The sequence below is a fragment of the Haliaeetus leucocephalus genome, unplaced genomic scaffold (assembly GCF_000737465.1).
Source record: "Haliaeetus leucocephalus isolate CR32 unplaced genomic scaffold, Haliaeetus_leucocephalus-4.0 Scaffold763, whole genome shotgun sequence".
Lineage (NCBI taxonomy): Eukaryota > Metazoa > Chordata > Aves > Accipitriformes > Accipitridae > Haliaeetus > Haliaeetus leucocephalus.
Window position 1 is genome coordinate 3,681,620 of NW_010973199.1, and position 13,395 is coordinate 3,695,014.

Genomic DNA, 13,395 nt, shown 5'->3' on the forward strand with positions numbered 1-13,395 from the left:
TTCCAAGAGAGATGATTCTGAATTAGGAGGCTTGCAAAATAGATCAAAGGGAAGAATTTTGTCCAGGCTACTTCTATTGCAGGTTCAGTTGGTAATTACAGTGCTCAATTCTGGTCTAGGACAATGTAAATGGCAGCCTTTATTTTCTGTATCTTATTTAGTCAGGTCTTGTGATTGTTCACTGCATATCTGAGATCAAATATGTCATTGATAAATTCAGAGGAGCCCTGAGGAACAAGACAGTGACTCACGCATCCCATGGTTCAGATTAGGTAAAGGCAAAGGGGGCACTAAACAACAGAATAAAATATGGTTTGATGACTGACAACACTGCCACTATGGATTGCTCCTAAATAATCTAATTTGATTTACAAGAATTCCATGTAAATATAATCCATTTCTCAAGGAAGTGTCTTGTCATTTATAGTTTAGCATGAAATATATGGCACGGGGAGAATGATTTCAATTCAGTAAGCTCGTGTTTGTGCAGCAACAAAAGAATGAGAAGGTGTGCCTGCAACAGAGAGGCAGGGTGTACCGGGGCAGCTCTCACTCCCACTGCAGGTCAGCTGGAAGGAGCGACTGCCGCCTTCAGGTCTCCAGTGGGTCCCACATTGGGGTGTTTCAGAGATCCTCCTTCCAGCCTCAAGACTAAATTTTCTTGAATCTCTGTGAGGTAATGTGTTCTGATTGCAAATGTGCTAAATTACCTCACCCACAAGAAACTTAGAGAAATGCATCTCCAGGTGGAAGGGATGAAAATACAGGCTGGTAAGTGTTTGGGGGGACAGTTCTGCAGGGAGCTGATACTTTCAGGTTCCCATTTAGTGTAGTCATTCTGCCTGCCTATAGCTGTGCAGGTAATGAGTCTCTGGGCTGCACAATCCATGACCACTTGTATTTTCAGCCGCAAATGTGACCAAAACAAAGCCCGCTTTTAGAAATGTTTCTGGCAAGCTGTGTTGCCTCCTTTCTCCAGCATGGGTAAATTTGTTAAAACAGGTTTAATCATGGGAAACTAGTGGATTTCTTAGTCCCTGACGCCCCTTCTTCACAGGCAAGTACTCTTTCGTTTTATATGCTTTTTCAGAGACGAAAGGGAATCTTTATGTGAGAGCTTCATGACAAAGTACTGGCAGCAGAGCAACAGAAATAACGCTGTAGTCTCATGATTATATTCTAATAGCTTGCTTTTTATTTTAAGATACTCAAACCTAATCCCCCAGGTTAGCCCAATCACAGTCTCCAATGTAGCATTGTGTTCAGCTATTAGCAGGTGGTTTTTAAAGCCCTCTTTAGATGATACACGGGGCCCACATAGTGAAGTCAATTGTTAGACAGGATATAATTTAGACTTCAGCTCTTCCTCTCAGTTTGAAATAAAATGATTACATTTCAGGAGAGCCTAAGGGAAGATTAAAAGTTTTATATCAAAAGTTGAATATTTTCTTTTGTTGTACACTCTTCTTTTAAAGAAAATGGTATTCATTTAAAATAATGCATGTTCTGATGAATTTGAAAAGGCACTACTCTGAATTAAAAAGAAGTTCATAAAGTATGCATGTATGGGAGAGGAAGATTGCAATCTTCATTTGAGTGTTTAGTCAAAGGTTTTTAACGCAGCCCATTCTGCTTTGTTCATAGAATGAGGTATCCGCAAAGATGCGTTGTAAATAACAGATGGCCCATAGCGTTTAGAGAGCAGCGGTTAAGGTGACAAAATCTTCTGGGGCTCCTCTCCACAGGCAGGTTATAAAGCAATATTATAGCCTCTGTTCCAGACTGGAAAATGGTCCTTGCCTGTCTTTAAACCCATTAAAAGTGGTTCCAGGCAATAGCTCCACATAATTATAGTTCTGGTAACCCCTGTGATGCCTCTCATTTCTCGTATCCCAAAGTTATCCAAGGGCAGAGGCCACTTGTAGAATACAAAGTTGTAAAGCTGACATGGGTCTTAAAAATAGATGGACTAGCCCAGATATGAACAGAGTAAGAAGTGAAGAGTAAGATATGAACAACAGGATTAAGTTACCATCTGATAAGGTCGGCTAGCTTTTACCATTGATATCAGAGGGGCTGTTTTACCAAGGATGCCCTGGGCACATTTGTAAAAAAGCATTACCTATTAAAGGGAATTCCTGGAAACTTCCTAAAAGCCAATGTGTACATGCAGTGAAGTCTCTTGTAGGAGTTCACCACATCAGCCAAATGAGCATAGATCTTCTTCTTCCAGAAGCCATCAGAAGAGTCTAAATATAACACTGCTGTAGTTAAGTAGCTTGCTTTCACACCTGTTAAAATGAAGAGTGCAAAACCTGTTATTGTTACTAATGGGGGTGGTCATTGAACTGGCAAGTTGAAGTTTTCTTGTGATTTTATTGCAGAAAAAAAAGTTAATTTCTTTCAGTATATTCTTCTGTAAAAAAGAAATCAATTCTTTTACCTGTTAGCACTAATGCATACTACTATTTTAAGGCAGCATTAACAACATGGGTTTATGTTCATTTGCCTAATATCAGTGGTGCTTGTTTTCACATGTGGATACCTGACCATGGGAACCTAGGTTAACGCTACCACATTAGCCTCCATACTGCCAATTAAACAGACAATAATAACTATTGAGGTTGACTGAGGATTTAAGAAGGATGGGTGCTCATGGTACAGAATGGTGAAGGTCTGTGTTCAGTTGATATTATCTCTTGCAAAGGATATGAATTGTTAATGTGCTGTTATTCCAGATTTCTAGAAGAACTGATGTGGTGGGGGAATTAAGACGACAATTAATGGCCACTGAGGAAGACGACAGTTTATCATATCCTCCTCTGAATGTGACCACTGGAAATGATACATGCATCCTTTTTTATGCTAGTAATTTCAGCCTCAAAGCCAACAGTTCCGTTCTTATAGATCTGACAAATGCAACATTTGTAATGCAAAATGTGGATATTTCTTCCTCTGAGTGCTCAGACATCAACACAACGTGAGTAGCACAAGAAATTTTATATCATAATACATGTGATTCTGAAAACTAATCAGAAATGGTGCAATGTCAAGTTAATACTAATTTAATTCTCTTCTTCTAAAGCATCCAAAATAAAAACTACTAAATTGGATATTCCTAGAAGAAAAAGAACTAGTCAAGACCACAAAAAATTGTTCAGATGCAAGCTCTTATTTTCACAATTTTTTTTCCTCTTACGTTCCTTACTTCCTTGTTTGTTTATATTTGGTCCAAACAGGTTTCTGTGTGCCCAATCTCGTAATCACAGAAGTCTCCACTGGCATTAATGAGATCATCATTTCATTGTAAAACTCCCTTGAAGGGGAGTATTGCCAGTTCCTAGGTAGTAATTCAGCTGGAAGTATATTAATGAAACATGATCTCTGTTTTCCTTTACTTTGAAGCACCTGCTCTTGGGTAAAAAAAACTCTAGAAATATTTTGTCATATTATTCTGTGTACTGAACCTTTGCTATATGACTTTTGTAATTGCCTATTGATTTAGAATATTCCCTCCGATTGAAATGTCACAATGATCTAATTAAAGCTGACTACTCTAACATTAAAAATCTGTTTCTTATTCTTAGACTGTCATTAAAATACACAAAGCCAGTGAATGGAATCAGCAGCCTAGAGATAAGGTAACTTACGATTTATTCTTAAATAGATCCTTCTGATGTACAAAGCCTATTTGTAAATTAGGAGCAAAAAAAAAGAGGAGGAGTTAAGTAAAAATGTTTTTGAAATTATGATTTGCTTTCTATTCTGAGGAGTTACTATGCAGGAGAGCAATAGTAGAGTCTTTATATAGAGAATATATTAATATGCTCAGGTAAAGTTTTGAAAAAGTGGTGTAGGCAAATAACCATACTGCAAGGTACTGGTATATGCAATATCCTGTTTTGCTAATAGGATCAGACCATGATCCTGTCTCAGGGAAATCTGACTGTGATTTGTAAACAATTCTAGGGGCTCAAGTCTACTTGCATAGCCAGGGTTGTATTTAGTCCTCATGTGATTACCAGTGTACCCTGTCAGAGCTAGCTTGTGGCTAATGACGGGTACAAAAACTCGTAATTTCTCTGCTCCATGGATGGTGACAAGACCACATTTCTCCTACCATGAGAAAAGAGAAGAAAAGTTAGGGACTGGGAAGGCTTGGGATGAAAAGTCAAAGGGAGAACTTGCAGTGGTTGCTCTCACTAGTGGATTCTAGAGAAGGGGAAAGCATCTGCTACTGTTTGAGGACTGCCATACAGCTGCTGGTCCACAAACCTCCATTCTTTCCTCAGCAGCAGGAACAGCAGTTGAAATTATTTTCTTGAGCTCTGACAATGATGATGTGGCCTGCTCTTTTCATTTAGGTACCTCAGTTAATTGCATAAATTTCTTTGGGAAGGACTTGGGCCAGGGAACTTGCACCAAATTAAATTTGCATATATCAGAGGATGAACTGGATGTGTGCTTGGGCAGCAGGAGGACAAATTACCTTTGCCATCTAAAACGCTTTTGACATCTTGAATAAGGGAAATTGAAATCCAGGGAAACCAAAGAGAGAAAGTTTAAATGTAGGAGACAATCAGAGCTTGAGCAACATTTTGATGGGAGAGTAAAAGAGGCACGTGGCACCAAGATGATAAGCACAAATGAATAAATACTATTATTTACACTGAGATAGAAGGACATTCTACATTTAGGTTAAAGGACCCCCAGAAGAACTTGTGCTGAAGTGAGTCAGTGATGTGTTTGCAGTTGTATTTGGCGTGCCTAGAGACACTTGCAGTCATCGTCAGAGACCATGATAGGTGGCAAAAAACCATACATGCTTTGTTATTTAATATCTACCCTCCCCAGCAAGCATCCAGAGCTTTGTGAAAAAAACATAATGTACAAATAAGGTTGCTGTTAGTATAGTATTTTTACTTTTTTGACTATTGTAGTTAGTTCCGTATAGGATCCTTGAGACTCGTCCTTGGTGGTGGACTCAAGCATTTCTTGGTTTCAGTACTGTAAATTATCAAAGGGACATGCATTTCCCTGAAAACCATGGGGAATTAAGGAAACATTTTCCTTGGATCCCATTCCAAAAATACTGTTGTCAAACCAAGACTCTGCCCAAGCTGTGTCTTTACTTTGACTCCAAGTCACAAGATATCACTTTCTCTGGTGCTGCCCCGGCGCTTCTCTGTCTACTCTCTGCTGCTCCTGTCTCACTCTTCTACAGACAGACCCACCAAACCAGTGTCCTGGATTCTTATTCTGCACTTTTGCTCATACTAGTGCAGGTCTTAGCTGCTCTCCTGTAATCTCTTTCTGTATGAATGAATCTGGTTGCTTCCTACATTTGTCCTCAGTGTGACCATCCTCAGCATAATACCATGCTTTCTAGTAAATTTACAGTTCCAAGGAAATAATATGAATCATAAAGCACTTGAAAATCCTATGGAGCATGACGCTGTGCTGCAAAACTAGCTACCAAGTTAATTGATAGATCTTAGAGAGGTTGTTTTCTTTAAAGCAGTCAACAGGTTTTGCTCAACTATACACCAGTAAATGGTAAACCTTAGGATGCCACTATAGAAAAAAAATACTTTGGCAGTTGAAACATTTATCTTAGATTTTGATTGCTGCAGCAGGCATAAGAAGATCAAATGTGATGTTAGTGCACGCATATGGACTTAATGAGGATTATTCAGGTTTATGTTTAGTCATCTGTTTGTTAAAATCTTATAATTTTAATTAATTATTGGAAGAAAACTTTAATGTGGTCATGAATCTGAGGTGCATCTGAAGAGGAGAAATTTGAAGCAAGTCTGCAGACAGTCTGCCTGTAAATTAAAGGAGAACATCAGTACAAAAGGTGAATGGTTCATGTTTTCTCTCTTATTCTGGAATATTTTTTTACATCCTTTGAGCCTGTTGTAGTAAAGGCAGAAATACTCACAAAGTTTCTCTTGACCTGTGCTTCTACTTGAATACGTTATAACTAAACACCAAAATGCATAAACAGCCCTTGAAGCTGGGATAAGAAACTCAGGCTCCACAATAGGTGAGGACTTGAAAAGAGAGTAGGTGAAGTCCTGACCACTGTCATGCCCAGCAAGTAATTAAAGTAGCATAGGCTGGCTGTGTTTTGCAGGAGAATTTGATTTATTCCATTGGGCTAGGTGTGATCCAGGTTTTTAATAGGCCCTCAGGGTATTTAGACACAAAATGCCTAAACTGATTAATTTTTGTGTGTGACGCAGGTGCCTAGCAATAAAAAATGGAATAGAGGAAGAAGGTGGGGGGTGGCTTCCAGGGTAGTCATTGCCTGGGCATTCACTGTGCATTGGCCTGCTTGTGGGAGGTAGAGAGTGATTGCTTCTGTATCGCTTTTTTTTCCTCTTTCCTTCACTTGTTAAGCTGTCTTTGTCTTGACTCAAAAGTTTCCGCATTTTTGCTCCTTCTATTCTCCCCCCCTGTCCTGTTGGGGACAGGGAGTGAGCAAGCAGCTACATGGGTGCTTGGCTGCTGGCTGGCATCAGCCCACACCACCTCAGAAGCCTTTATAAAGAAAACTTCCTGCTAAAGACACACCTCATTATTTGTGCTGTTTTCTGTTGGATTATCTCTTGATTTAAGAGACAATTGTGTCATTTAGGCCTCTATTAGCTACCATAATACAATACTGCATGGCATATAACGCAAATAATAAGATATACTCAACAGAACCAGAACAATCCTTTGATCTTTTCGTGATTCAGGAACACTTTATTCACCTTGTTTATCCCAGCACGTCTATTGTCAAGAGCTTCTAAAACTCACAGAGATACATTACAACCTCCGTTTTCCCCTTCTGGTTTACTTTGATTACATTTCTTGTTCAAGATGACTCCTTGGTAAGGTTACAGTCTGCCTCAATAAACAGGACACAAGCAGGGCAAAGAGGTGGGAAGGAACAGAGGTTAGAGCCGTGACTGCATTTTTTCCCTCTGTAAAGGCCATTTACTTAGTTGTAGGAGAACATCTCTTGAAGACAGAAAGTGACACCAGAGAGGACCACATTCAAATAGCTCAATTTCTTCGTCAATAAAAGAGGCTTTAATTTCAGCAGCATGAGCTGGATCCAGAGCCTGCCCTTACCACCGCGAGTCTACCACCTCGTGCTGAGCAGGTAGTCATACCCCACCTCCTCCCAGCAGCTGCAATAGCTGCTTCATCCTATGCAAGCAGCTGCCATCTCCCTCTCCCTCTCTCTAGCAAGAGCAGCAGTCCCATCCATCCTCCTGCGCTCGCCGCTGGGACGTGAGCTGTTACGGGGTGGCTGTAGAGTGTTTCTGGTTGTGCTAGTTTTAGAAAAGTGAACTACTGCTGCAGCAGGGGTAGGAGCAGTGGGCAGTAGTTTTTGCTGGAAGAAGCATCGTCTCAGCTCTCTCAGCAGCTGATGACATCCAGCTGTTGAAGCACCTTCTCTGGGAAAAGATGTCGAAGTGGATGCAAGTGCAGAGCATTAGTATTTTCCCCACTTAAATTGATAAGTACTTGACTGTTACTGTTGCTTATAGCATGTACAGAATAGAATTGACCCCAAAACAACGTTTTAAAGTCTTTTACCTAACAGTTGTGTTTCTCGTTGAATCTTTGAAACAGTAGTAATTCCAGCTAGCTTCCTTTTCAGAAATGAGATGGAGATCGGTAACAGGTGGTAGCATTTAGAGTTCATATGGTTATCTGGCTCAAAGGGAATCTGGCCTATGACCAGGAATTGTTTGTGCCACAATACATAAAGTACATACTGTCTGTGTGAAAGTTTGCTTCCTGTATTGGCTCTAATGTTTAATACAAACACAGTGTTTCCTATAGAAGCCAAGGTACTTTCAGTTCTACAGATAAAATCTTTCTTATATGCCCTCCTTTTGTCATTCATTTGCCATATTGTGCTCATTCTATTTGCTATCTACTCATCTGAGAAAATAGTAAACTAAATGAAGTAATTGTATTGATTTTTGTTGTTTGAATGTCTTTTTTGTAATTTGATGAATTATAGTTGTATCAGTTCCCAGTTAAGCGCATGCCTGTTGGAGGCTATTCACTATCAGTTGTTTGGAAAAATGCTAAAGATAAAAGCCTGTATTAAGTTAACCATGCTCAACTAGTTCACTAATTAGAATCTTAATTCTCAGAAATCTGCAAGTAACATAAAATCTTAGTCTTTGGTGTAATGTGAAGAGACAGCATTCCCTTGGTGGCCAATTTAGACTGCACTCACATACATAGCCTTATAAAACTTGTTTGTTCATATGGTAAGTCTCCAAAGAATTTCCTTGTTTACCACTTTTCTTATCTTCTCAGCAAAAGGACAAAGCACACCCAGCATCTGTGGTTGGCACAAACATTTAAGTAAACTTCTCTGTGCTTATAACTGGCCTTCAGCTAGTGCCTCTAGCATTGCTACTGAGACATCATGGAAATAGTGTTCAGGTTGTGCTGTATACCAGGAAAAGATTCCTTTCTTTTAGCAATTATTATCTAGGCTAATACTTGTATTAATTTTGTAACTTTATCACTATAACAATAGAACATTTCCATAAATATTTGTGAATGTGTACTAGGTGAAATTCAAATGTTTTTTTTCTTTTTTCACTGATGCTTGCAGCTGGATGTTCTATGGAAAGAACTGTTTAGGCTCAAAACGTAAGGAATGCCATGAGACAAAACAGCCTTTTCTCACCTGAATGACACTTTTAGTTCTAAGATTCCATCTGATCATTTTGAAAGTCTTGAGCATTATGAAGTTATATGAGTCAAAAGCCACAGAGTATTAAGAAAAAAAAAGGCTCAATTACTGTAGTAATCTAACCTGTCAAATTTTGTGTGTTATTCCTAAGGAGCATTGTTTGTGTTGAGTTTAGACTCTATGTTTTGTGGATGACAAGCTACTGAAAGCAACTGATTTGAACAAACAAGCAATATTCTACAACAGAGTATACTTTCTCTCTATACATATGTATACCTCATAGAACATAAAATATTCTATGTTGTGCCATATTTATAGATGACTGCTTATTTTTCAAACCTGTTATTATTGCATTTAAGTATTACCCCAAATTTTAAAATCCACATACATTGTTACCCATTGTGGATAGACATATTAGAATATTTTCTTTTGTAGCAAGTCTCACTTATTGCTAAAAAGATTCCTCCTCTGAATTCTTTGTGGTTATCAATAAGCAAAAAAATCTTCAGTAAACTACATAGAACAATACATGCATAGACCAAGTAGGGTTAAAGTAATAAGCAACAAAGGATAAGGAGAAAAGTTTATCATTTTCTTCTGAGATAACGTGAATACCTGAAAGTAACTGGGTAAAAAGTGGTAAAGACTAGGACTTAGTCCTGATCTGTAAAGGATGAGGATGTACTTCTGGATGTTCTCAATTATTTCTGTTTCAGAACATCTGGGAGGTGTTCAGGCTGCAGTGGTAGTAACATACATGTAAAACCCATCATTATAAACTACTGGAAACTGCTGCAATACTGCACATGCACAAACCTTCTCAAAATGAGAAAATATTTATTTGTGCCTAACCCACTACAAATTGGGAAACTAGGGCTGACAACCCCTCCCCACCCTCTAGTGAGAGAAAACTGTCTTCTACTGCAAATTCAGACATTTGCAAAGGAAATTGCCATTTAGGCCTCTGAGCCAAGGAAGAATTGCAATGATAAATCAGAAGGGTTATCATGCCTGTACCTATCATAAAAGCAATTTTCAAAGAATCCCGTAAAATGTTTATTGAGAGCCACTGCAGGCCTACTGACAGGCTCTCAGGTTCTGCTCCACTGATTATAAGCTGTTGGTAACTGATGAAATACTGCACTAGCAGAGGTCCTTGAAGAATGAAATTGCATTTGCTTCTTGCCTGCCACAGCTATGGAAGGAAAGCTGTGCTTGTGAGATCAAACTCTGAGAAGTTGTAAAAACATATTCACATAGTCTCTTCACTTATGAACAATCCTAATGACATGGGACGCCAAGTTAAGATACCAACTGTGATGTTTGCAGCTAGCAATGGTGAACATTTATCTACCACCACTAATTTATTAAATTAATATTAACTTTTTCTTTCCATCATTTTGACTTTTTTTTCCCCTCTGTTGTCTTTCTAGGTTTTTAATGACCAACAAGTTCTATGGAGGCTCAGCTAGAAATTGGTCCACTTTAGATTCAGTTGAGATTGTACAAGATGAAGAAAAGTTTGCTAAATTTAATGTTTCTGTCATCTCTGCTCCTGCAGAGTATTCATTTCATTGTCAGCTGGTGGGAACAAGCAATCTCTATCCTGCAAGGCTGATTCCATCCAACAATGAGGCAAGAAACTGGGATGTTTTCATTTCCAAGTTGCAAGTGAGTACACATTTCCATTTCAGAGATAATTCCAAGAACTATTACTTGCTATTGTAGGTGCTGAAAGACACACATTCATAATGCCCTTACTTTCATTTCAGCCTGAGGGAAAATGTAAAAGAAAAGCTGTTCCCCCTAGGTGAGCTATTCAATAAAGGGGTAAAAAAGATGGCAGTTGCTGAACAATAAGAACATGAAAGCACAGCTTTGAAAAAAACCCCCAGACTATGAAGTTGTCCACAGAAAAGAAAAACCAATAAACCAAATGCCCTTAATCAGGCAAAGAATGACTAAGTCCCCATGCCTGTTTGATGAATTGGTCCGCTATTGGAAACGTGGGCCTCTTAGGTGGGTGGCTTTATGCTGCTTACTTTGCACTTTGTTTACCTAGGAAAGTAGAGCTTAGTGTGGGTACTGTTTTCAGTGACATAGACTGACTGTACTCCTACAGATAGAAACAAAGCCCAGTGCAATTAGATTTAATGGAAGGTTTGCCATGGACTTCAATCAGGAGCAACAGTAGGTCCCGCACAGCCCAGAAGGAGAGCAGGCGGCTTTTTTTTTTTTTTAATGAGGCATAGATTTTCTCTGTATTTAGTGCAGTAGTACAGAGTCCGTATGTGAGGTGTCGATGATTGCATCTTTATTATTTTGAGCATTGATCTTGACCTAGGAGAAGCACATCAACATTTATATCTTAAAACAATATTGCACTAAGCAATCTCTTTGATTAAAGAGATCATAGAAATGGCAGGAATCATTCCAAACTGGACTCTATTTGTCAAAGATGAGCTAACCCCATGATAACTGGATACAAATGCTGATATAAATATATTTATGATTTTGATAACAAACCAGATCTCAATAATCTGACTCCAGATTTGACACTTCTGCTTAAACAATGGAAATCTCAGCATTGGTGCTGAGGTTTATTTTCCACAAATTCCAGGATCAAGTCCCACAGTTTTTTGAGAAGCAATGTAGCAATACACACCAATGTTGTGAAGGTTCATCCTGATGGTATTTTTTATGGAAAGGCCTGAAAATACCTAAGTCCACGTAACTGTACTTTGCCTAGTCAAGTCTCTGAAGTTAGACTTTGGCATCGCTAGGCTATGAAAGTACATGGGTGTCCTGGTTTCAGCTGGGATAGAGTTAACTGTCTTCCTAGTAGCTGGTACAGTGCTGTGTTTTGAGTTCAGTATGTGAAGAATGTTGATAACACTGATGTTTTCAGTTGTTGCTCAGTAGTGTTTAGACTAGAGTCAAGGATTTTTCAGCTTCTCATGCCCAGCCAGGGCACCTGACCCAAACTGGCCAACAGTGTATTCCATACCATGTGACGTCCCATCTAGTTTAGGAACTGGGAAGTGGGGAGCAGGGATTTGCCGCTCGGGGACTGGGTGTCGGTCGGCGGGTGGTGAGCAATTGCCCTGCGCATCATTTGTACATTTCAATCCTTTTATTACTACTGTTGTCATTTTATTAGTGTTATCATTATCATTATTAGTTTCTTCTTTTCTGTTCTATTAAACCATTCTTATCTCAACGCAGGAGTTTTACTTCTTTTCCTGATTTTCTCCCCCATCCCACTGGATGGGGGGGGAGTGAGTGAGTGGCTGCGTGGTGCTTAGTTGCTGGCTGGGGTTAAACCACGACAATGGGGTATGAAGATACAAAGCATCCACTTACAATGTATCTTTTCCTTGAATTTCTATATACATTAATACTGCTGCCTTCTCAAAGCTTACCGAGGGGCCTTGCTCCATTCTTAGTAGGCATCCTTTCATTGGGGTCTTGATCAAGAGTAGTAGTAATAGGTTTCCCACCTTCCTTATTGATTTGGAGCAGCAGCTGCTTCCACTGTTAAGACAACTGAATTTCCAGTTCCTCTTAGGAAAGGCCTTTTTTCTCTGGTCAAGTCCTAAGCATGGAACACAACCTGAAGAGTCCTGTTCTGATCTTTTCTGTTGTGTGAGAAAACAGAAGGTCACCATTCTGGGTTCATTTCTAAGTTCTATCTGAACTAGATCATACCTTTCCAGGTATCTTTTACTGATACGTAGTGAAATCTGATTGATCTCAATATCAGCCTTTGCTCTAGAATGAGATTTAGAAACACCCACACTCTGTTGCATGGTGAAGAAAGCACACGGGATGTTCTCAGTGGTTGCAGCCAGCACAAAATCTTGTTGCTGAAACTGAGGAACATGATTTTCATGTCAATGTTATGCCATGAATTAGAAACCAGGATCCAATGCCAATCTAGCTGGTACAATTACACTTTGCAATGTTGGGTCCTGAAAATAGTATCACTGTATTAGAGGGACACACCACCTGCACAGTGAAGCCTTGTTGTTGTTGTTACAGGAATAGTTGTTCTACCACGATATCTTTTATGCTTTTGAGGATCTCAGAACTGTCCATGAAGTTGAAGAGGAGGCTGCCACCAAAAGCACTGCTTTTCTTTCGTATGTGTCATAGAGTTTAGAAGCCCCTTTGTTCCTAAGAAAAACTGCCAAAAACTTTAAAATCAAGAATATTAGGATTCTTTGTGGCTAAAATATTTCTAAGTTCAAAAATAGATGTTCAGTGAATGCTTACAAGCAATGAAAACAACAGGTTTTATCTGAAGGCTATGGCAAAGGTCAAATGATGAGAAAACTCCATGAAAAAAAATATTTTAAAAATTAACAGTAAATGCAAACTAGTATAATGAAGACAAATTACACTGGTCCAGATACTAAAATTAAAACTTCCACAGTACAGAGGCCTGTATCCAAAAGGCTTTTACATTCATAAAAATTAGAGAACCACATGTAAGTATTTTTAACTTTTCTATAGGTAGAAATGCTGCTAGGAGTCACATTTTTATCTCCCACCTGGGATCTAACACCCCCACAGAAATGATAAAGCTTCAGAAAAACAATAAAAGAACGCTGCATATACTTCATCTCCCGCCTAAAAGTAGACATAACATTTTAAGAATGTACAATTAAAGCTTT

The 13,395-nt window shown here is 39.0% G+C and overlaps 1 protein-coding gene across 1 annotated transcript in view; it reads left to right on the plus strand.

The window, feature by feature from the left end:
• Positions 1–13,395, plus strand: part of ATP6AP1 (ATPase, H+ transporting, lysosomal accessory protein 1) — a 53,548-nt gene that overhangs the window by 38,024 nt on the left and 2,129 nt on the right. The window contains exons 7-9 of the mRNA XM_010581302.1: positions 2,739–2,980; positions 3,588–3,641; positions 10,153–10,390. Of these exons, the coding sequence (XP_010579604.1) occupies positions 2,739–2,980; positions 3,588–3,641; positions 10,153–10,390 (534 nt within the window). The remainder of the gene's footprint in view (positions 1–2,738; positions 2,981–3,587; positions 3,642–10,152; positions 10,391–13,395) is intronic.